Raw genomic sequence first — 21,480 nt, 5'->3', positions numbered from 1 at the left:
ATTCGCATTGCTCTCACGTCACAACAGAACTAATACAATGGACATAGACTTCATGGACTTTCAGAACAGAAGTATCATCATAGACGTGCAATGGAACTGTCACGTAGAAAACGACTACGAAATCACTACTGTTGGCGTCGACGTACAGTATCCTATTAATCAAATTCCCTTATATTAATATTACTGCGAGCGTGACTGATAAATCTGTGGGTCCTTAGTGGGAGAATATCGACACTAGCAAGCATTTGTTCCCTGCAGCAATTTGGGGAATCAGACCCGCATGGGAAGTGATCGTGAAGATCATTAGTGCACTGCCGATCATCATCATTGGATCCTTAGCTAACGGCGGCTTAATCTACGTGATCGTCAAGGAGAAGTCTCTTCGGACCGTAACGAATCTGCTGATTGTGAATATGTGTATAGCAGACTTGGGCACCTGCTTAGTATGCTCGTGGATGTTTCTCTGTATCGACTTATTTCAGAACTACGTCCTAGATGAGATTGGCTGTCGCCTGGACGGCTTGCTAGTGCACGCTCTGACCCTAGTGGCCGTCTTCAACTTGAGCGCGATCAGCTACGATCGAGTCTCTGCGATTGTCTTTAACTGTTCAGGGAAGCTGACGAGAACGTAATGACGCAATGTATTGAACATAGAATCACAAGTGAGCGCGAACTGTGGATACGTATCGTTGCGTTTCTATGTTGAAGGACCACCTACATCCTGCTAGTCTTCACGTGGATTTCTGGTATAGCCGTCGCCGGGCCCCTGGCCTACTTCAGACATTACTACGAACGACGGTGGAAGGATTATTTGGAAACCTATTGCACCGAAGATACCGTGCTGGTCTATCCATACTGGCACATTTTCGCGGGCTTGACCGTCTGGGCCCCGTTGTCCATTATGGCGATATGTTACTCGGCTATTCTAATCAAGGTAACATTTAAATGCGAAGGTGTGATGCGGTAATTGGACGAGGAATGTTTTATAGTTAGATCGCTACGAATCCCAAGCATTGAGGGGCAAGTATCCTATCGTAGTGAAGTACAAAGGAAGAGTGGCGCAGATATTGGCGCTCATAGTTCTGGCGTTCATTCTATGCCGCGTGCCATTCACCGCGCTGATAATTCGCAGAGCACAGTTACTGAAGGAAACACCCAAGTCGGGTCAAGCAGAAGTCATGTACCCGCTCTGGTAAATGTTTCCACGAAAATTAATCGTCCATTTGGCGACTGTATAATTGCCTATAATGTTACGTAAATAATTCTATGATTTGTGCTGCAGGTACATCAGTAGATACCTGGTGTTATTTAATGCAGCGATAAATCCTTTATTGTACGGTTGCAGTAGTAGTTCATTGAGAAAAGAGTTAGCACTGTGCCCGGCTACGTCTTGGCTTATCCGTAAGAAGAAACAACAGGAATCGAAACCGTGCAGTGTCTCGCAGTTGAAATCAGAGCGTTTCCATTATTTACGACCACGATCCCCTTGCATACGAATGAACTATAACGAAAGGGGTACGATACCAAGCATTTTGCCTGCAGTCGTAGGAACGCGCGTAAACCGTAATCCAATTTAATTTGTTATTGTACCTGCACCAGCATTAGCGATGACGTATTCATTAAGTACAGCGAGGACAAGGTAATTGCGAAATATCTTCTAAGTGTATAAATCTCTTGCAAAGATGCACTTCCTATCTATTTTCGTGACTGTACATCTAAAAAAAAATACAAAATCGCGTTGCTAACAGTGAAATAAAATACAAATGGCAGTTTTAAATATCAAGCGATCTATTCTTGTATAAGTAAAAAAATAAAAATGCTCAGATACCTATACATCTGAAATGCATTATTTGATTGCGACGTTCTTAAGACTGTCAGCCGTAATTTTGCCACCGCTTGCAGTGAGCAGGACGTTTCCACTCCACGATGCTTCTCCGCTACCATTTACTACAAGATCACCCTGTGGAAGAAGTGAATTATAACGAAGTATAAGCACACTATATCGCAACGTAGGATATAATAAACGTACTTGTAATTTCTCCCACACTTTCTTCTTTGGATTTAATACATCGTCTGGCGTTCCATCCTCATATCCCTCCACAACCACTTTATCACCCGGTTTACTGTCTGGCGGAGGTCTCAGTGGCTCGACTCGCTTCGTGGGTTCGTCTCTGTTCGCATTTAAAATATGTTTGAAGAAACTGTATGACATAATGAAAGAATGGTGCCTAAATTGAAACGTACACCGATGCGCACAGGACCATTCCATGAGACTGGACGCCTCTGAGATTCGCTGGTTTCAAGTTCGTAAGAATAACCACCATCCTATCCTTCATCTCCACCAACGGTACATAATTTACGAGACCACTAACTATTGTACGAGGCCCACTAGATTCCCCTAAATCTATTTTCTCCACGTAAAGAGAATCAGCATCGGGATGTTTCGATACTTCGACTATCTTTCCAACTCTGATATCTAGCCGGGCTGGCGTTAATTCCTCCACAGCTTCTAAAAGTTCCATAAGATTTTTACATAGTTCTTTGCGTTAGTAACGTACGCGGATTTTTTTATTTCGTGTACGAGATATTACTTTGCTTTTGCGGAGGAGGATATGCTTTGCTCGCCAGTGTTTTCAGTTTCGAATCTGCTTCGAATTGTTTCCTAATTGGATCTAGGAGCTTATTGATATAAATTTCTGCTGCACTTTTCAGATCTCCAGGATGTATGACCTCCTTGGCAAATGCACTTTCCAAGTCCTCGTACTTGTCGAACGAGATGTCTCCACCTAAATCATTTCCGTTATTAGAACTTTGTCCCTGGACGAGCTAATAAAAGTTTCGCAACAGTTATACACACCGAATTCAGCGCTCCTCTGTACAACAAAGGATTCTCCTTCCTTTAACAAAGGATATATGACGTGCTTGGCAAATGATAGAACTCCGTTATCAGCAATATTACCAGGCTCGCAAAATGCTTTCTTCAGTTTCTTCTTAACCGCCGCAGCATTATCTAGAAGATCGATCTTAGAGTCGTCCTCGGAAGAAGACATTTTCGATCCCGCCAATCCGGGAACTGAAACAAAGTTTCACGTACTCCGCTATTCTAACCACGATTGATACATTTAGCGCTTCAAGTGTGCTGCGCACATACTCATTGGATTCATTAAATGGATACGCTTCTCGTATCCAAGCATAGGCAAATATTTCTCAGAGAAAGTAAAGATCTTTCTTTGGTCCACGCCACCGAATTGGGCATCGATCTTGAGGTACTGTTCGTCTAAAGCTTGCAACCCTGGATACAACAATCCAGACAGCAAAGGATTAGCAACTTGCTTAACTACTTCTGCACCAGCTTTCTTCGCATCGTGCTCGGTTACAGTGGAAGTTAAACGATAAACATCCAATGTATACTCCCTTGAACAAGAAAATTTATTAGTTATTTACATAACACATATCGTTTAGATTCCTCGCTCCCCTCGCAAATAGTTACTCACTTGGACAATTGGTAATCCGTCCCTTTGACGAACTTCAATTTATCCAAAGGTACGTCGATAGACTTAAGCATCGCTTTGATAACTGCTTCATAATACCGTGTACGGAGTTCCAAAAGTTCCCAAGGGGCCTTCATGTTATCCAAATAGGCATGGAGATCGGCGAACAATATAGTTACTTCTACTCCAGCTCTTAGGAAGTCGGCTATCTTGGACATAGGCGTGAAGTAGCCAATGTGAGGTTTACCCGTCGTTGCGGTACCCCAATAGAGCTTTAAATCTCGTTGCTTTAGAATACTCTTGAGCTTCTCGTCACCAAGCCATTCAGCTAAGTTTCTGGTGATCAGCTCATACTTCTCTTCCCACTTCAACTCCACCATATTTGTTACTCTAAATAAAAGAGAATAAACCAGATTTCAGTAATGAACTTGCGTCTTTGAAGAAACTGACACGCGTGTGCCGGCCACGTGCACAGAGGACTTGTCAAGACCATGGACTTAACCTCTTAACATATTCACGGAATCTCAATTTTAGCTACTGACATAGTGCTACTACGATTAACGCTTAAAGAAACATACGATCTTGCAGCAATTAACGTAATTCTATTGCTACAAAGCTACACAAATGTGATTCGAACCTATGCCGAACGAAGTGCTTAACAGCTGTTCGTGACAAACAGCTTGAAATTAAGATTACGAAAATAATTTAGCTAATTATCCAAAGTCTAAGCTTTAATAGACTTTATTATTACAGTGAAAACGAATTACACAGGCAACGTCGATCCAAGTTGCAAAATTTCGCGACTCGCGATGCAGGAACAAGCTGGCGAATTACACGCATGCGGGCATGCGTGCGAAACTGATGCAGACGAATGATGAAATTCGCGACGCGCGATTATCTCTCCTTTTAAATTCCGTAATGGCTAGCATAATGCTACATACAATAAAGCTCCTTAAAAAAAGAGGCTTCCAGATTAATGTTTCACTCTGCATTAGTTGTATCTCCCAGTTGAAGTTCATTCTCATTGGTAGCTGGAGCTTCTGTTTGCTGATTATTTTCAGTACTCTCTGGGAACGGCACTACTGATTTAATACGTTCTTCATCGGTAATATTCAACTTGCTGATTTTCTCCTGCCTCGCGTTCGCAACATTCTCCAGCCTTTTATAAAACCCTGACGTCGAAGGGAACATGCGCTTGAAATCGCGAATATTTAAGCGCAGGAATTCGCACACTTCAAGGGCGATCACTGATTCCAATCTCCTCCGATCCGGGAAAATTAATGCACCTTCGCCGAAATACCCTCCGTCTTTTTCATGGCATATCTCGCGTGAAAGGGAATTGCAAATTTTATCTTCTACTGTATATAATTAGAAGAGGAATATATTAATGCTGAATGCTTACTTCCTTACCGTAGAACGTAATTAAAGCGACGGTGCCGCTGACTATGAAGAACATACAGTCGCCCTCGTCTCCACATTTATAAATAATGTCCTCGTTGAGATAAATTACTGGTCTTACGATCCCTAAAAAATGTTCTGTTACATGTGCACAGTTGATAAGTTATTACCAGAAGAAGGGTATTATTCTTCTGTATCTCACCCATCAAGTTCCCAATAACGTGGCGAGGCAAAGAATGTAGAATAGTGGCTGTGTCTAACAGTCCACGACTACTGTTGATCACGATTTCTTGATTCAAGTGTCCTAAACACAAGAACGAGGGCTCGAATATTCTTGAATATTGTTTCTTAAAGCCTAAACTTTGCTACACTGAATACTAACTTGATAAAGTGTTGGATATGGCCTTCTCCTTGAAATAGCTTCCTTGAAAACGATACTCATAGTAAGCAATAAGTTTATCTCCAAGACGCTTTGGCAGTTCTTGGTCGCGAATGTATTCTTTCACTCGATGCAGGATTCTTTGATATTTCAACTCTGGTTCTACGGCTGACTGAACTAATTGCAAGACTATCACTGTTCCGATACAAAAGGGGATTAAGATACTTCCTTCGACGAACAACTTAATGTAGCTTCGCCATGGAGAAGTTACCTATGAGATAAATTATAAATCCTCTTCCTAACAGTAGAATTATAGAGCGTGTAGGAGTATCTACTTTGCCCAAATTAGTGAATTCGGTGAAGCTTGATCCAAAGAAGTTGCTCACTCCAATATGCAGATAAATTAAATAAATATCTGCGTCGGACTTTTTATACAATCCTGAAGTAATTAGATACATTTCAGATTCCTAGAAACAAACTGGCTTGTGACTTAGTTTCGCTCTACCATCAGAGATGTGGGGAACAGCTTTCTTCTGATTTGTTAAGCAAACTTAATTCGTACCTCCTTGGTCATTCCAAACATATGTGCGATAATAAATGGAAAGAGATGCGATATGCAGCTACACCAGTGCAATATCAAAAACATCAGCAGTACTAACCAAATGGTTTTCTCTTCTGCATGAGAAAGCGCAAAGGCCTATAAAATTCTATGGGTAAATGGTAACTCTTAAAGGGTTCGCTGATGGTTTAAATCTCTCTTACTGGTAGCTCTTACCGTGGTCACTTGTTTGATGTAAAAGCGTAATGTATAAATACGCAGAATCTTTACAAGCGGCAGGAATTCAGGGATTAACAAGATAGAGTTAGAGGAAGGACCTGGAGGCAAAATGATGTCTTTATAAAACCATGTGTACGGAATCGAAGATACAGAATCAATCAGAAAATACCCTTGCACGTAATGCCTGTACAAAATCGATACTTTAAACAAGCATAAGATTTATTTGGGGCAGAAGAAGGAAATAAATTGAATTACCGTATTGTTAGAGTTGGATCTAGAAAGATTTCATGACCATCGAGTGAACTGAATCCAGTTATGAAATTCAGAACGATATCTATTACGCAGATTATGTACGCAGGATTCACTGGATTCCAAATGTTTGGAGCAGAACTTTTGGCTACTCTGTGAAAGGCCAAAATATATGGCACAGTTATGAAAATGTAGAGGAAATTGAACATCATTAGAAGGTCCCAGTAAAACCTGCAGGAACAAATGTTCACGGATGAAACCCGACGGCGATCTTTAAAGCAGAGTTTCTATCGCTGACTTTCCATTAAATCTTCCCCAAAGCCCAGAGTTACCTGAAGTCGCTGCAAGGATGTATCACCCACCAAAACGAAGACCGTCCGTGTCGCCTTTTCTCAAAAGCGATGGCAGCATAGCTGCGTAAAAAGTTACGTGTTAGTGGATGGTTCACGGAAACCAAAATTTTCTTTTGAAAATTCCGTTTCCATCGGAAATAAAATCTTGCGTTCGGCGGTAATTTCGGCAAATTACTCTCGGACGATTTTGGCAGCTCGCAAATATGAATGTCTAATCGCCTCTTCGACAATCTTCTAGTGTTCATTTTGCAAGTTTAACGCTGATCGAACCCACAGTGATATTCTATGGGTTTCACTTCGGTCTTGTGAAAAAGCTACTTTCAAACTTGTGGTTCTTCTTTTTTTCCTTTGAGTGTTTGTTTACGAAAGCCGTTAAGATGTCGGAGGACAAGAAAGAAATTTGCTGTGAGCTGTTTGATATTCAGAAATGGATTCCTGAATTCTTAATTGGTAAACTCCACTAGTTACTTCTTTATGGCGAATAAGGAAAGGCCTGCTTGTAATTGTAAGGAACAACGTACTTTAATTATAAAAATCACCGCGGAGAAGCTTCAAGAATCGACTGGGGTAAAACTTTAGAAGCGGCGTGAAAAAGTTATATATTAATTACATTCTATCTATTATTACCGTTCTACGATGCAATTCAGAAATTCGTATTTACACGAAGGCCTGGGTAGAACGCGCTACATGGACTTGCGACTTTTAAATACTACAGAACATACTAAAACTTTATACATTAATGGCACCCTGCTGTACAAAATGCAGGATATTATAACGATTTCACAGACTGTTTACTGCACATACTGATGTATAGATCTCTCGCAACATTCCCAGTTCTATTTATTATACGTAGAATGATTTCACTCGCAAACTGCTATGTATACATTAGTATATACAGCGAACTTAGGGGCTTACGACCAACGGATCTCAAACGAAACAGTGAATCGTTCAGAAGGTTCTCGGATAAAATAATTCGGTCTAAAACACCCCCATTCGAATGATTGGTTCCAACCAAATTTCTCCAACAACGAATGAAGATATTCGATAAATAAAATAGACAAGCATCCACGAAAACGGTGCGTAATAAAATCTGATATAGAAAAATATATATAATGTACACATTGATAAGTCTATTCGTCGTTGGGGAAATCAGACATATGGAATGTAGTTATGTCTACGCCTTGCAAAATATATGTCACTTCCGCCGCTGAGCAGTACAAATCGCTCTGAAAGGAATATCACGTTCGCGTACTCTAAACGCCCTTTCTTTCGTTTGTACTCCAGACGACCGGAAACGAAAAGCTTTATGCTTCCGGGAGACGTTGATGGTTTGTTTGAAAAGTGAATCTGCAAGGGACTCTAAGCCGATAGGCGGCTACTGCATTCTAGTGGAATCCATCGGGCCCCAAGCCCATGAACTTTTAGTGCACGTGCAGTCTTCGATGTTCATCGACGGCCACTTCGGTGGGTCAAAGGTTATTAGTTCAGCAACGTCGAAATTCCATTGCCTGGAAGAGAAGAGAACAGAGTTACTTGACTTCAATGAAAGCCTCGCCCCGACGCTCGCCCTCAAACACATTAACGTTCTACGATATTTCAGATTCGTGTACGAAGATGATGGACTGCACGAGAAAACAATTTATATTGGCAGCGAAGATAATTTTTATCATGTAAAACTGATACGCACTTGTCCGTGCGATGGATGCGAGGAGACTAAAGACTTGTCCTGTCACTATAACAGTAAATTCATAAGCGAGGGAGTAAATATACTGCTCATGCGATACTTGGCGCTTATAAATTACGAAGGAATGCTGTCTTTCAACAGCATTACCACAGACGGGGAAATCACTACATCTAACTATGTAAGATACCACAGATTTTTGTCAATGAATTTAAATAAGAGGATGTTGTTTCGATAGACGTGTAACCTGGCAGAACATATGGAACTAGATGGTCATTATTTAAGCGTCTATACCATCGAACGTAAGATACACAGGGAAGATGGAACTGTGCATACCGTAAGAACTTACTTGACTCCGCAGGGTAAAATACTTCGGCACAATTGGCTAGATGTGCCATACATCTTGAAACTCAATCCATTGGTTGATCCAAAGATGACAAATAAAACTATAAGAATAACAACGCCATTGCGAGATCGCTGGAAGGAAGACATTGAAATGTTTTCCAAATACTTGGATGTGAAGGTAAGTGATAGTTTACTGGCCGTATATAGGAATCCAAAAATTGTAGGTTTCGTTCTTTTAACAGTACTCCAACATCGCCGAGCAAATGGAATACCTGGCAGATCACCCAGAAGTAAAGCAATTGATCGCGGATTACACTCAAACGCTGCTAGTTGGTAATGAGTTCCTTAATGGGATAAACATTCTACCCATTCTTCTTAGACAGGTCTTTTGCATTCCCCATTTCACTGTGAGCTTCAACTTTACTGGTCTCCGCAGTAAAGCCTCAGAACGTAATAGACTTTACGATACAACATTTCAAAGCGTTTGCCAAATGTCCAAAATCCTGGGAGACCAGTACTTTGGAAGAGAATTATGACGTTGATATACAATCACAGCTGGCGAGAGAAAAATCGGATGTCTCGTGCAGTATCTGCGGATTTTGCATAGATTGCCACGCGCTGCAAGAAACACATTCGAGATCTTCTGCGGAAGAATGTCCTGACACGACAGTGCGTATTTCAAACCGCAGAATGGATTTAGAATTCAGATAAAACTATCATTTCAGAGCTCTTCTGCCTCGGGCCGATCTGTTCACTCGAAAGTGTCAAACTTGTCAGTTACACCCGATAGGCAAGAGAAAGATGAGACATCTACTTCCAACACGTCTACGAGCGGTAAAGAAATCAAAGAAGAACGTCGTAAGCCCAATGGTACTGGGCAATTGAAAAGAACTTGCGACCAATGCCAAACTATTGTGAAAACCTGTGATGGACACGAAGTAAACCTCTCCTTCGCTTGTATTTAAAATTGTATACCGCGTTCATCAATTTTCATAGGAACGTTGAATTTCTAGCCATATTCGAAATGTCCTGGGTGCCTCAAAGTATTCCAGATATGTACAAAGTGTTCTCTCATTGACCAAATATTAGGAAGATTAAAAACCGGCGATACAGACGTGGATGATGTATGAGTTCGAGAGAGTTGTTTCCAAGTATTTCTGTAAATCGTACCTGTATCATTTTTTACCAGGCGACATATCCTTCTGTGAATTACATATGACACAGTTTTCCTGGGAACAGAAAATCGAGGCACATAGAAACTTGCATGATGTGTTTTACGTGAGTGAAAAATTAAGATACATACCACCACCTTGAAATTCTCTAGACAACCTTCGTGAAACGAGTGTTTGCAATAAAATACAACTAAGTTCCTCGATTCTACAACAAATAATAGTCGGAGGAATGTAATAAAAGTGAAGTTAATATTAAACCTAACCAGGTTCACGTTATTTCAATAGATACCTCTTACAATTATTTTCCTATGGCACGCTCCGCACATTTGGTCATCTGATAAGAAAGAATATCACAAGCATAAACATAGTACACAATCACTATAATCGTCTCATAAATACAAACCATCTATAAATATTCCTTTCTGGTGGCATTTAACCAGCCTTTCGTGTAGATTAAAATAATCATTAGATAAAGTCTTTTTACAACCCTCTTGTATAGACACTTGAAGATTGTAATCGCACAGCAATTTAACTAAAGCTTTCTTCAGCCCGGGAATTTCTAGAGACGGTTCTATCCTCTGCACCATGAGCCTGGGGTCCACATAGGTGCCTATCTTTTGAAGCAGGAACGTGATGGCCTCTGAAACGAAACGGTTTAATTTAGCGGAGTTACGCAAAAGAACTATCATTACTTACTAGGCTTGTCCAGAGAGTAGTTGATCAAGTCGTTCCACAACTCCTCGTCATCGTGCTCCTGGCAGAACGCGATCGCGCTCTCCATATCATTTAATTCCCTCGTCATCAGCGCCAGAGCTTCAGAAGCATTTCCAATTTTATCGAGCAAGTACACCATTTCTGGATAGAATTTTCGCTGAGTGCAAATATCCAGTGCCTGTTGTATGGGGTAGTTATCGGAGCGGCGTAAAAGTGGCAACAATTTGTCTCGGGAGTAATCGGCGTATAGTCGGACCAGCAATCCATGGTACTTGTCCTTCGAATCTTTCCTATCTTTCTTATCTAGCGCATCTAGATACTGGCGCGAACAAATTTTCGAAGCGTTAATTAAAGCGAACCGTAGCTACTCCGAAAGTCTTTTATCTTCAATCTTACCAGGTATAAGTATCGATGATTGTGCTGCAATTTCTGTACAACAATTTCTGATGGCACTCTGTCCTTTTCTAAGAAAAACTGTATAGCCCTGTCCGTGTCTAAATCCATTAAGCCTTCTATCATGTCGTAAACGGTACGGTACAATTGATATTTCTGGATAAGCTGAAACACATCTTTGTGCCTTAGCTTCAAGTACATGGCCAGCGCTTTGTCGTACTTCCCGTCGTGAATATATAAAAGGGCTAAAGCTTCTAAGAGCACGTTCTGCCGTTGACTGCGAACCAGAAGGTGTTCCAGAACACCGTTAACGACAGCTGCAACTTTGTACAACTTCGGGGACCACTCTTTGACTAGCTGAAGAAATCCATCAGGGTCCATTTTTAAATATTCGTAGAGAACCATTTCGTAGATCAACGGGTCTAACTGCACGTCCCCCCTCGGAAGATAAGAAGATATGGACCGTAATTGGTGCACCCTTGCAAATTTGTATACCTGCAGAAGAGCACAGTTAATCGAATCGAAGATGAGACAGTATCTCGTAATTTAACAAACGACTAACTTCTTCCTCCCACAGCTTCTTATCCCTTCCTAGAACTTTTAAGCAGAGTTTCCCCGCCTCATCGTATTTCCCGCACGCCAGTAAGTGATCCAGGTACACACGACCGACGTTCACTAACGTGTACTTCTTACAATCTTTGCTGTTATTTATTGTCACTGCTTCTAATGCTTGCTCAAATTTTCCATGATTTAGACGCCATTCGATTCTATCGTCCGCATCGTATAAACTAGCCACAACAATGTCCTTTGGACTCACAATAAAAAATCTGAGTGCAAATAAGAGAATATAAGAGCAACCTTAACGAGCACAATGAAATTAATGGGACTGAACGTACCTGTTTTCTTCCTGTAGACAATCTAAGTGATAATCATTACAGCTGTACTCTTTGTAACCACGAAGCGAGAGGGAGTTCGCACAGACGATGGAAAAATCTTGGTACTTTGGTTCGACGACGTGTACCGTTGGCCGCTGACTTTTCCCATTCTCATTTGGTTCCTTTAGGCAGCCTAATAATACTAACTGATTTTCTAAAGGCGCGATACCAGAAATGTAAAAGTCCACTTGGAACGTAGACACTGAAATTAAACTGTTACTATTCACTGTACTTCCATATGTATTTTACGACGAGCATACCTGGATCCACTACATATTCCGGTAAGTCCCTATTGGCCATCTCGTGTATCGATCTTTTCCTAATTTGGCAAACTCTTACTATATCAACCCACCCAATTAATAATGTTCTATCGTCCGACCAGCGAAGGTTACATCTATAATGTTCCGGTAAAGCGCTGTAAAGCGATGGAATTATCTCGATTAAGGACTGTTTCGTTCGCAAAGTTCCGCAAGAATCTCACGTATCGCTCTTTCACTCACTCGGCAGACTTAGTCCATTTAATGAGGACCAACGAGCATCTTGCGTTTATGTCGTAAACCCTAACACCAATGTCCGACGCCCAAGCCACAAAGTGTCCAGTCCACGCGACCGATCTTACCCCGCCTTCTGCTTCGCATAACACAGTCTGTTTCATTCTAGATAAAAAAGTCTTTTCATACAAAACCAGCTTGTCGTCCCCTGAAAATATTATTAGTTTACCATCAGATAGCCTTTATAGAAACTAACGTATGCTTAAAGAGATACCTGTAATGAATCTTCTTCCACTACCGCTCTTATAGTAATTCGGGTCTATGGCTATGCTTTTAACCAATCTACCCATACTCATATTGTGATTATTCTCTGTACTATAAAGACCGTATATAAAAACCTTTCCGTCGTCGCTGCACGACGCGATGAAATCTCCATTGTAATCTATGGAGATTTGGTTCACGGCGACCGTGTGCGCTTGCAGAGTCTTAGACTCGATGTTATTGCCTTGGTGGTCCAACAGATGTATCATGCCCCAATGCGAGCCCAGGCATAGAAACTAAACCGAAATTAAATTGCAATCAGTTTAATTTAAAACCAGTGGTCTCTAGAAGATAACAGAGTTCCTGCTAGGCCCGGATTAAAGGAGGGCTAGGGGGGGCTGCAGCCCCAGGCCCCACTTTCCAGGAGGGCCCCGTTCTAAGCCTTCAGTTCTATCTTCTAAGCGATTAGCTAGCTCACTCTGTCTTCATTGGAAATGTTGTATCAAATAAATTGTCTATGATTTCCACAACTTCTAATTTTATGTTTTTATTTTAAAATTTCATTGTTTACCCTTCGTTGACACGCCTCTTTTTACAATCAACTTTGACATACTGGGTGGCTCACACCCAGAGCAATTTTTTAACAACTGCCATTCTCATCTAAAGAATTCAATCGTTACGAAAAAATCAGGCCAATTTCAAGGTCTCTATAATGTATTCCAATAGTTTTTTAACTGAAATATTATCACAGCTTTTATAAAAAAAATCTAGATTTCCATATGTTGAGAAAAAACGAAAAAAATTGTAAATTTTACAAATTTCAATATTAGAAGCTAAAAATCTATGGAGTTATTGTTCAGATATAATATTTTCAAAAATAGTTCGTAAGTTGGCTTTGGAAAAAGGTATTTATTTTCTATAGAGAAGGTAGACTATTTCGGTAATTGAAAAAATAAAGATATTCCACGAATATCTACGTAGAATCTACGTATTGAAGAAAGTTCAGAGCGTCAAAATCAGTTTATGGGTGGCTTACACCCAGTGTGTCAACGAAGGGTTAAACCTCCTTTAAGATATTCTATTTAAATTTTCGTTATACGAGAATTTAAACTTGCTATTGTTTAAATCCCGCCCTGCACTTTTCACCCACAGGGGCCCTCGAAGGTTTCATAGCCCCAGGCTCAAAAAATCTTAATCCGAGCCTGATTCCTGGTTTACATAAAGCACAGTATAGGACAAAGATTACAATGGGGCCAAAAGCTTTCATTTCAATTATATCTGAGTCAGTGTTTCTACGATATATCTAAATAAGCCAGCTTAACCTCCCTGGCACGATTTGCCCGAATGAAAGTTGTAAGAAACGTGCACAAATATCATAGAATTATTCTTCACACCTTGGGGTGCACAGCAATGCAACTAGCTGCATCGTTTTGCAATATACGCTCCAGGTCGCTCCTCATCCTGACAAATTTGAGTCTGGGCTCTACCTCATCTATTTCGGAGTCTGAATCATCCTGGTTGTTCTGCTCTTCCTACAAATTCATATTACGAGATTAAGGTAGCACCGGCTAACATTATTCAGCACTTAGGTGCAGTACCTTGTTCGAGGTGTTTTCCATGCCCGTTGTTTTAATTCTTTAGTCGAACTTAAAGCGTACGATAGTTTTCGTCACCACGAGCTGTCAAAAGTTTTCGTGGTGCGTCTCGGATTTAATCAGAAGCTGCACTTCTCTCGCGTCTCGCCCCTCTGAATACGATTCAAATGGATTTACACCGCAATAGGATCATTAAGGAACGACAACAGCTGTGGATAAATCACTTGTTAATAAATAACTTTGCAACGGAACAATCACGCCAGTACCATAGACCAGTTCGTAAATATTAGCATAGTTCGTTTCACAGTGATTAAAGGTTAACGTCAGTTAGTGCTAGGTCTGCTGTCGACTCAACGTTCACGGGGTTCTGTTGTTACTTTAAGAACAATGGAAATACTGTTGCACGGAGTATTTAATTATTAATTGTCTGTTTATCAAACAGCAGATGTAAGAATTAGGAACTTTTAACGCTCAATGTTGTTAATATAGTTATCAACAATACCACTTAGGTACCATTGCAGTTCTTGCTTTATGGTTCAGTTGCATTGACAATAAGCAGCCAGAGAATTGTCATTATTTTCTGCGAGCGTGCACTCGGATACAAATTATCACGAACAATAAAATGTTGCAGTAAAAAAGGGGGTTCAAAATGTCCAAGGACAATTCCAGTTCGAACGAGAGGTTATCGATTTTACGATCCCCGCTTCAGCGCAAAGAAATTTTAAGAAAAGTTATCACCACGGCTGAATCCCTTGGTAAGATCTTTATGCACAAACGATGTTTATCTTGGGAAAACAAATCTTCTAATCAGTGCACAATTTCTAGAAGACACAATCGGTGATGCTACTATACAAACTCTAGATTTATGTATGGAACAGACGGATACCATAAACTCTGAAACTACTCTAGAAGAAAAGAGTATGTATCGCGTGTATTTGTATGTTTTACGTACTCTTATATATCCAGCTTTATAATATGTATTATTTTCAGTACACAATCAAGAAGAAGTATTACTGGACTCGCAAATGATGAACGTGTCCTCTAGAGTTTTAAAACAGTGTACCCGGTCTTTAACACGATTTGTGTACTCGTATAATCATGCAGAATTCGCTCAGAAGCTGGTATGTTCTTGAGATAACAGCTATATCGCTGTATCTATAACCAATTCTAAATGTTTATATGATTTAGGTAGAATATGTAAAGCAACTGCCAGATGTTGAAACGGAAACACCGAATTGGGCTGTTTTAGAATCACAAGTTACAAAATGCTTCAACACGGCACCTCAGTATACCACATTATTAGGTTCCACGAAATTTCTTTGTTAAATAGTTTTCGCAATTAACTTAAAGAAACAAGTGTGAGTCTGTCTGTTCTCTATTCTTAGGTACTTTAGCACCATTAGAGATGAAAGAAGTGAACCAAAGAAGAAAACCAATGGTCAGAGAGACTCAGGCAGCGATAAAAAGGCCGGAGAATGTTGTAATGGTTGACAAAGAGGAGGAGAGTCTGGAGCAAACTGTAAAAATGAAAGGGTTCATTACACGTTATTATAAGACTAATCGCGAGCCCATTGATTTCTTTAAATTAATTCTGCACCCAAGGGACTTTGGGAAAACTATCGAGAATATGCTGCAAATATCGTTTCTCGTCCGGGATGGGCAAGTAAAAATATCAAAAGGTAACTAATTTCGATGATAGTAGAAATATGCGATTTCTATGCTATGTGTACTTATTTGATCGTAGACAGCTCCGGGATACTGATGGTCCAACCGTGTTCTAAAGACATGACTGCTCAAATTAAGGCAGGAAAAGTTCCAAACATTCAAAATGTTATGTACCTGACCATGGAACAGTGGAGGGTAATAAACGTTATTACTATTTCTAAATCATGTAATCGGATATTCTTTCGAATCTAACGAGCCTATTTTCTGTTTTCTATTTCAGGTCCTGAAAGACACTTATCGATTGAAAAAGCCTATGATTGATTTTGATAACTGAAGGTGATGTTTAACTTAATTGTTCGTAAAGAAAAGATCAACAGTATTCTTCTACACTAAGTATTTTAAAAGTTTAAGTATTGTGATGGCTAAAGTGGCAAAGTATATATTCTTCTACATTTGAAAGCGGAGGTGTAATTCTTTTATTCCTGCGTTAAATTAAAAACAAAAAAAACTGTTTTACGAAAACGAAGGATCCTTAAAGTGCACATTCATCCGTACGTTTTTGTAAAATTTTTATTAGTTTCTAACATATACTATAGGCGTTGCAGTATATGCTAAGTAATAACAGTATGGTTATCGAGTCGATCTATGGATTGCGAGAACATTCCGAACGAAATCAAACGAAATCCATGTGACACTTCGAATTGATTATCGTTCACGATGTTCCCCAGAATTTCGTATGGCTTTGTGAACTTCTCTGAACAACGAGAAAACAATCTTCTAATTCCCGTTCTGCGATTGCGTCCGAGGACACTTACACCCCCCAATGAAATCCACTATTTTCCGTTACATAAAAAAGAGACAGGCCTGTATTATTAGAAGATCGTTTTAATTATTTAATGACATGATTACGATGACTGTGAGCCGACTTATTGTTTGGCTAACGATTCTGCCTTTGCTACTACTTCTTCGATCGGGCCGACCATATAGAACGCGACTTCTGGGAGGTGATCGTACTCTCCAACCAAGATCTTTTGGAATCCTTTGATAGTTTCTTGTATCGGTACTAATTTGCCGGCATGTCCGGTGAACACCTCGGCAACCTAAACAATGCCAATGAATAATGGTTAATAAAGACCAATAAAATTGCATAATAAAACGGAGCGGAGATTTATATGTACCTGGAATGGCTGGGACAAGAACCTCTGAATCTTACGCGCACGCGCGACAGTAAGCTTGTCTTCCTCGGACAACTCATCCATACCCAAGATAGCAATGATATCTTGAAGCGATTTGTAATCCTGCAAGATCTTCTGCACGCCACGAGCAACGTTGTAATGCTCGTTACCAATGATGTTGGGATCCATGATACGGGAGGTAGAGTCAAGGGGATCGACAGCGGGATAGATACCTAAAGATTTCACGTAATTCCCGGTCACACTTCTCTGATTCGAATTATAAAGCCAATAAATGTAGAAGCAACTCCAATAATTACCAAGCTCAGCGATGGCACGGGACAATACGGTGGTAGCGTCCAAGTGAGCGAATGTGGTGGCAGGGGCAGGATCTGTCAAGTCATCAGCGGGCACGTAAATAGCCTGCACAGAAGTGATGGATCCCTTCTTCGTTGTTGTGATACGCTCCTGCATGCTACCCATGTCGGTGGCCAGAGTTGGCTGGTAACCTACGGCGGATGGAATACGACCCAGCAAGGCCGACACCTTTAAGAGTAAAGAGTTATTAGTAGAGAAGATTAAACTGAAGGTGCAAGGTACTATCGATTACACGTACTTCCGAACCAGCTTGAGTAAACCTGAAGATGTTGTCAATGAACAGCAACACGTCCTGTCCTTCTTGATCGCGGAAATATTCGGCGACGGTCAAGCCAGTCAACGCGACACGGGCACGAGCGCCCGGTGGTTCGTTCATTTGTCCATACACCAGCGCTACCTTCGAGGTCTTGTCCTTCAGTGAGATGACACCGGACTCGATCATCTCGTGGTACAAGTCATTGCCCTCGCGAGTTCGCTCACCCACGCCAGCAAACACGGAGTAACCACCGTGAGCTTTAGCTACGTTGTTGATCAGCTCCATAATTAATACAGTTTTGCCTACACCGGCGCCGCCGAACAAACCTGTGTTCAATGAAGTAAAAATTAGCAAACATAGATTAAATCGAAACAGGTGATTAAATAGAACGCTAGATGTACCAATTTTTCCACCCTTAGCGTAGGGAGCGAGGAGATCGACGACCTTAATTCCAGTTACCAGAATCTCCTGTTCTACAGACATTTCTACGAATTCGGGAGCGTCTGCGTGGATGGGGGCAAGCTTGTCAGTAGGAACGGGTCCGCGCTCGTCGATTGGTTCGCCGATGACATTGATAATGCGGCCCAAAGTTTCAACACCGACAGGAATACGGATAGGGAAACCGGAATCGATAACGCTGTTACCACGGACCAGACCTTCGGTACCTATACAATTGAAATAAATTGCTGTAAACTGTTGAATAAGTAAAAGGATCTATTTGTGTTAAATAGTCCAAATGACGATGTGTTACATAAATGGTACTGAAATGTGAAAGTAAAATTACCATCCATAGCGATGGTGCGCACTGTGTTCTCTCCCAGATGCTGAGCCACTTCAAGGACTAGCCTGGGAGAACGGTCCTGGACCTCCAAGGCGTTAAGGATACGTGGAAGTTCATCGTCAAATTGCACGTCAACGACGGCACCGATGACAGCGACGATCCTTCCATGTGCACCACTCTTGGCAGTTGCGGCTTTCGCATATTCCCTGTCTAATTAAGAATCAACATTCAATATTTGTCTTTGCATATAACAAATCGTGGAGCATTAAAATCATGTATTATCTGTGTAAATATTTTCATTAATTCCACTCTCCTATGGAGGATCCACGGATGGGACAATTATTAGTACGAGCTCAACAAAATATTAGATAATACTCATGGGAGGTAAGTTACATAATACAAACTGCATGTGCATACTTCAAATGAAAATCTACGAATCTTGTATTCTCGACTAGACGAATCTTCGCAATCGTTCGAGTTTTGTAATAAATATGCAATTGATTGTATGCGTAAGGTATTCTAAAGATCTGTATCAGGAAAATTAAGAGCGGTCGATATCCACGAGACAGGATTGATGATGGCAGCGCGCGGAGAGCTGAACGCTCTTTACATCGTAGCATCGCAAGAGATCGGATAAAGGTCCACCGAAATTCGCGATACAATCAAAATATTAAACGCAATCATGCTGGTACATCGTTTCAACGCAGTAAAAAATTAGTCGAAGTGACCTTAAATGCCGCCATGTTGGCACAGTGGTATCACCGCTGCGGTTCGGTCGAATAATACGGATTATATAATCAATACTAATTTTACTCCGGATTCGTGTGTCAATGAAAAAAAAGGACCGTTAATTCGTTAGGGATGTCAGAAGGAGAGCGAACAGCTAAACGGGGTGGTGCCCCGATGCAGAGTTACGTTTCTGCTAGACCACGATGGATGGGGCGGTAATTGGGAACTGTGTCAACGAGCGAAGGTAGACGATTAAGGTGAATGGTAAGATGATTTTGTATTAATACTCACTGTTGACGGACAGGGCCCCGGATATTTTAGTCACTTCATTTTGGAGAAGCGCAGGTTTGACGGCCCTCAAAGCCCCAGTGGCTGCCTTCGATACGGCATTCAACATCTTGGCCGGTCAAGTGAAGAAAGGCGACCGGAATGGTTTCCGATTCGTATGCCCCGTACCCTATACTAACTGCACATGCGCGTTGCACAACTTTAGCTCCGCGCAACCGCGCTACTGGATCGTTGCACCCATTCCCCCCCCTTCTAAGCCGAGTTTTTATGGAACTGGACAATTTGAAATTAAGAAATATTATAATTCATAGTTTCATTCATATTAATGGTATTCGAAGTTAAACAGAATATTTATTTATCCGGGACGATATTAATTTCAACTAACGTTATTGTAAAAGTACTCGAGTACCTTGTGGAAAAATGATTCCTCACCAGTTTTAAGTCACAAACCAGTTAACGAGATATTTCTTCGTCCCGTGCATACCCATCGATACTTTAACCCGCCAATTACGAATTTCAATTTGATTACGTAACCGCACATGTTCGATTACTGACCTAACCTGAACGATATGTTTCTTTCCTATACGCGGATATTGATAGAGCTAAGAGCCCTATCAGGGAGACCGGCTACTCTATTTTATTCGATACACACGTTTCGAAGAGAGTGAATACAGAAAAATGGTCGAGGAGCAAAGAAGACGAGTGGAAGAGAATATGACTAAAATGGTGGAGGAGATTGACAAATCGTACCTGAGAAAAATGCAGGTACACTCAGTCCGCCGCATAGTAATTTCAGGTTATATCGCGGGTCATGCTTTACCTACGCTGTTAGATCATAAAATTCTATGAAAGCTGACGAAGCTACCACGTTACCGCGATGATGCTATTGGGTTTCAGGGCGAGATGCACAGGTGCTCTGCGACCTGCTGCGACAACGAGTCCTACAGCATACAGAAAGTACACCATTGCATAGAAAACTGCAATGGCTCTTTGAACAAGGCCCAGCAGTACGTTCAAGGGGAATTTGAAAGAGTTCAGGTACGGTACTTGGAAGCTGTTAAGCGACGAATGTTGATCACAATTGAGTGCGTTAAATACGAGCTGTTGGTTTTCAGAATCGATTGCAGAGGTGCATTATGGACTGCAACGACAAAATAAAAGACAAGATGGGTCCCAATCCTTCGCAGAGGGAAGTGGACAGGTACAGCGATGACTTTGAGAAGTGTGCGACAAAATGTGTAGACAATTATTGCGACATGTTACCGACTTTAGAGAAAACTATGAAGAAAGTCCTGTCAAACAGAAAGTACGATTAGCGATGAGAATAAAGTGAATGGTTCGTAATCTGGAGATACCAGACCTTATTAATGCTGAACTGTTGATAAGTATATTTTGTACATATTACCATACCGGAAAATACTTGTGTATATTAATCGCGAGAAAATTTGAATGACCCTGTTGTTGTATCAGTGATTACATAAAGTTTTATATCCGCTTTAGCTGTTCAATTTCAATTCCTTGGTTTGCATTTCAGTGTTCCATATCCATTCTATTGAACTATGTAGTCATTGCAAGCTTGTATATATGTACAAGGAGAAGGCAGTATGTAACGAATTCCATGATCGTAATATTTATTAACTAGTACACTTGATGATTGCAATGGTACATTTTCATTTCTCTTGTTATGCTCTCTCTCTCTCTCTCGCACGCTCTTTCTCTCTGACTCTCTCTCTCTCACTTGCTTTCTGTCTCTCTCTCAATCTCTCTCTCTCGCTCAACGTAATAACAAGTTCACCGTTGCAATTAATATCATTTCTTTATTGTTACAATAGACATTACGCTTATTGCACACTTTTTTTTCGTGATATAAAACCTTCCCACCACTCTCGCTCGATACAAAATAATCGGTCAAAATATGTCGCGTAAATTCTGATCTAAATTGTAGAAATCTGCAAATAAATCGTTTAAATAATAAT

At 40.8% G+C, this 21,480-nt stretch overlaps 7 protein-coding genes across 12 annotated transcripts; 4 read left to right on the top strand and 3 right to left on the bottom strand.

The window, feature by feature from the left end:
* The first annotated feature begins 12 nt into the window (after positions 1 to 12).
* On the top strand, positions 13 to 1,577 carry LOC143375574 (neuropeptide FF receptor 2). The gene is made up of 5 exons (XM_076824832.1): positions 13 to 142; positions 219 to 628; positions 709 to 934; positions 990 to 1,192; positions 1,283 to 1,577. The coding sequence occupies exons 1-5, from the start codon at positions 38 to 40 to the stop codon at positions 1,575 to 1,577; spliced, it is 1,239 nt and encodes a 412-aa protein (XP_076680947.1). The 5' UTR covers positions 13 to 37.
* On the bottom strand, positions 1,531 to 6,908 carry Tyrrs (Tyrosyl-tRNA synthetase). Its single transcript, XM_076824859.1, is given in 17 exon segments — positions 1,531 to 1,715; positions 1,829 to 1,960; positions 2,030 to 2,171; positions 2,245 to 2,509; positions 2,592 to 2,786; positions 2,858 to 3,073; positions 3,152 to 3,414; positions 3,495 to 3,925; positions 4,725 to 4,814; positions 4,894 to 5,015; positions 5,092 to 5,193; positions 5,272 to 5,463; positions 5,540 to 5,735; positions 5,831 to 5,965; positions 6,044 to 6,230; positions 6,302 to 6,526; positions 6,628 to 6,908. Coding segments are annotated over 16 exon segments (3,141 nt in total). The 5' UTR covers positions 6,894 to 6,908; the 3' UTR covers positions 1,531 to 1,715; positions 1,829 to 1,846.
* Positions 6,909 to 7,025: 117 nt separating this feature from the next.
* LOC143375378 (ciliogenesis-associated TTC17-interacting protein) lies at positions 7,026 to 9,218 on the top strand. Its single transcript, XM_076824385.1, has 5 exons — positions 7,026 to 7,098; positions 7,864 to 8,176; positions 8,249 to 8,510; positions 8,568 to 8,852; positions 8,917 to 9,218. The coding sequence occupies exons 1-5, from the start codon at positions 7,026 to 7,028 to the stop codon at positions 9,208 to 9,210; spliced, it is 1,227 nt and encodes a 408-aa protein (XP_076680500.1). The 3' UTR covers positions 9,211 to 9,218.
* On the bottom strand, positions 7,152 to 14,526 carry Lt (vacuolar protein sorting-associated protein light). 3 transcript variants are annotated; one of them, XR_013086938.1, is made up of 14 exons: positions 14,239 to 14,524; positions 14,035 to 14,172; positions 12,654 to 12,936; positions 12,389 to 12,587; positions 12,149 to 12,303; positions 11,850 to 12,090; positions 11,516 to 11,780; positions 10,957 to 11,448; positions 10,543 to 10,879; positions 10,250 to 10,486; positions 10,143 to 10,180; positions 9,978 to 10,051; positions 9,845 to 9,903; positions 7,152 to 8,156 (listed from the first exon to the last, which is right to left on the bottom strand). XR_013086938.1 is itself a non-coding variant. In XM_076824816.1 (14 exons), the coding sequence occupies exons 1-13, from the start codon at positions 14,257 to 14,259 to the stop codon at positions 9,850 to 9,852; spliced, it is 2,541 nt and encodes an 846-aa protein (XP_076680931.1). In that variant the 5' UTR covers positions 14,260 to 14,523; the 3' UTR covers positions 7,152 to 8,156; positions 9,845 to 9,849. The 3 variants fall into 3 exon arrangements, 2 of the variants coding, with proteins under 2 accessions (XP_076680931.1, XP_076680932.1); XM_076824816.1 differs by having other exon boundaries at positions 10,136 to 10,180; positions 14,239 to 14,523; XM_076824817.1 differs by lacking the exons at positions 7,152 to 8,156; positions 9,845 to 9,903; positions 9,978 to 10,051; positions 10,143 to 10,180 and having other exon boundaries at positions 10,368 to 10,486; positions 10,539 to 10,879; positions 14,239 to 14,526.
* Positions 14,125 to 16,359, top strand: Nse4 (SMC5-SMC6 complex kleisin component Non-SMC element 1). Of its 3 annotated transcripts, none has more exons than XM_076824843.1 (8): positions 14,125 to 14,198; positions 14,867 to 14,990; positions 15,061 to 15,153; positions 15,226 to 15,356; positions 15,424 to 15,538; positions 15,621 to 15,914; positions 15,980 to 16,095; positions 16,181 to 16,359. In XM_076824843.1, the coding sequence occupies exons 2-8, from the start codon at positions 14,885 to 14,887 to the stop codon at positions 16,232 to 16,234; spliced, it is 909 nt and encodes a 302-aa protein (XP_076680958.1). In that variant the 5' UTR covers positions 14,125 to 14,198; positions 14,867 to 14,884; the 3' UTR covers positions 16,235 to 16,359. The 3 variants fall into 3 exon arrangements, with proteins under 3 accessions (XP_076680958.1, XP_076680956.1, XP_076680955.1); XM_076824841.1 differs by lacking the exon at positions 14,125 to 14,198 and adding an exon at positions 14,558 to 14,682; XM_076824840.1 differs by lacking the exon at positions 14,125 to 14,198 and adding an exon at positions 14,590 to 14,744.
* Positions 16,360 to 16,452: 93 nt separating this feature from the next.
* Positions 16,453 to 19,667, bottom strand: Atpsynbeta (ATP synthase, beta subunit). The gene is made up of 7 exons (XM_076824822.1): positions 19,508 to 19,667; positions 18,491 to 18,697; positions 18,108 to 18,371; positions 17,689 to 18,032; positions 17,393 to 17,618; positions 17,079 to 17,308; positions 16,453 to 17,000 (listed from the first exon to the last, which is right to left on the bottom strand). The coding sequence occupies exons 1-7, from the start codon at positions 19,611 to 19,613 to the stop codon at positions 16,827 to 16,829; spliced, it is 1,551 nt and encodes a 516-aa protein (XP_076680937.1). The 5' UTR covers positions 19,614 to 19,667; the 3' UTR covers positions 16,453 to 16,826.
* LOC143375582 (protein FAM136A) lies at positions 19,226 to 21,003 on the top strand. 2 transcript variants are annotated; one of them, XM_076824856.1, is made up of 4 exons: positions 19,226 to 19,480; positions 20,105 to 20,269; positions 20,402 to 20,542; positions 20,620 to 21,003. In XM_076824856.1, the coding sequence occupies exons 2-4, from the start codon at positions 20,183 to 20,185 to the stop codon at positions 20,818 to 20,820; spliced, it is 429 nt and encodes a 142-aa protein (XP_076680971.1). In that variant the 5' UTR covers positions 19,226 to 19,480; positions 20,105 to 20,182; the 3' UTR covers positions 20,821 to 21,003. The 2 variants fall into 2 exon arrangements, with proteins under 2 accessions (XP_076680971.1, XP_076680970.1); XM_076824855.1 differs by lacking the exon at positions 19,226 to 19,480 and having other exon boundaries at positions 19,800 to 20,269.
* The last annotated feature ends 477 nt before the right edge of the window (positions 21,004 to 21,480 follow it).

Source organism: Andrena cerasifolii, chromosome 12 (genome assembly GCF_050908995.1).
Source record: "Andrena cerasifolii isolate SP2316 chromosome 12, iyAndCera1_principal, whole genome shotgun sequence".
NCBI classification, from domain to species: domain Eukaryota; kingdom Metazoa; phylum Arthropoda; class Insecta; order Hymenoptera; family Andrenidae; genus Andrena; species Andrena cerasifolii.
The sequence above is the reverse complement of the archived record's forward strand: the minus strand, read 5'-3'. Positions and strand labels throughout refer to the sequence as shown.

Coding starts and splice junctions, on each gene's coding strand:
- LOC143375574 (XM_076824832.1), top strand. CDS start 38: ATGGACATAGACTTCATGGACTTTCAGAACAGAAGTATCATCATAGAC. Junction 935..989: donor ACTCGGCTATTCTAATCAAG/GTAACATTTAAA, acceptor AATGTTTTATAG/TTAGATCGCTACGAATCCCA. Junction 1,193..1,282: donor GAAGTCATGTACCCGCTCTG/GTAAATGTTTCC, acceptor TTTGTGCTGCAG/GTACATCAGTAGATACCTGG.
- LOC143375378 (XM_076824385.1), top strand. CDS start 7,026: ATGTCGGAGGACAAGAAAGAAATTTGCTGTGAGCTGTTTGATATTCAG. Junction 8,177..8,248: donor CTGGAAGAGAAGAGAACAGA/GTTACTTGACTT, acceptor ACGATATTTCAG/ATTCGTGTACGAAGATGATG. Junction 8,853..8,916: donor CCAAATACTTGGATGTGAAG/GTAAGTGATAGT, acceptor TTCTTTTAACAG/TACTCCAACATCGCCGAGCA.
- Lt (XM_076824816.1), bottom strand. CDS start 14,259: ATGGAAAACACCTCGAACAAG. Junction 12,937..14,034: donor GCATTGCTGTGCACCCCAAG/GTGTGAAGAATA, acceptor ATTTCGGTTTAG/TTTCTATGCCTGGGCTCGCA. Junction 12,588..12,653: donor TGGAAGAAGATTCATTACAG/GTATCTCTTTAA, acceptor TAATATTTTCAG/GGGACGACAAGCTGGTTTTG.
- Nse4 (XM_076824843.1), top strand. CDS start 14,885: ATGTCCAAGGACAATTCCAGTTCGAACGAGAGGTTATCGATTTTACGA. Junction 15,154..15,225: donor AACTACTCTAGAAGAAAAGA/GTATGTATCGCG, acceptor TATTATTTTCAG/TACACAATCAAGAAGAAGTA. Junction 15,539..15,620: donor TCAGTATACCACATTATTAG/GTTCCACGAAAT, acceptor CTCTATTCTTAG/GTACTTTAGCACCATTAGAG.
- Atpsynbeta (XM_076824822.1), bottom strand. CDS start 19,613: ATGTTGAATGCCGTATCGAAGGCAGCCACTGGGGCTTTGAGGGCCGTC. Junction 18,698..19,507: donor CGGGGCCCTGTCCGTCAACA/GTGAGTATTAAT, acceptor ATTCTTAATTAG/ACAGGGAATATGCGAAAGCC. Junction 17,309..17,392: donor CCGTGCCATCGCTGAGCTTG/GTAATTATTGGA, acceptor TGAAATCTTTAG/GTATCTATCCCGCTGTCGAT.
- LOC143375582 (XM_076824856.1), top strand. CDS start 20,183: ATGGTCGAGGAGCAAAGAAGACGAGTGGAAGAGAATATGACTAAAATG. Junction 20,270..20,401: donor CGTACCTGAGAAAAATGCAG/GTACACTCAGTC, acceptor ATTGGGTTTCAG/GGCGAGATGCACAGGTGCTC. Junction 20,543..20,619: donor GGGAATTTGAAAGAGTTCAG/GTACGGTACTTG, acceptor GTTGGTTTTCAG/AATCGATTGCAGAGGTGCAT.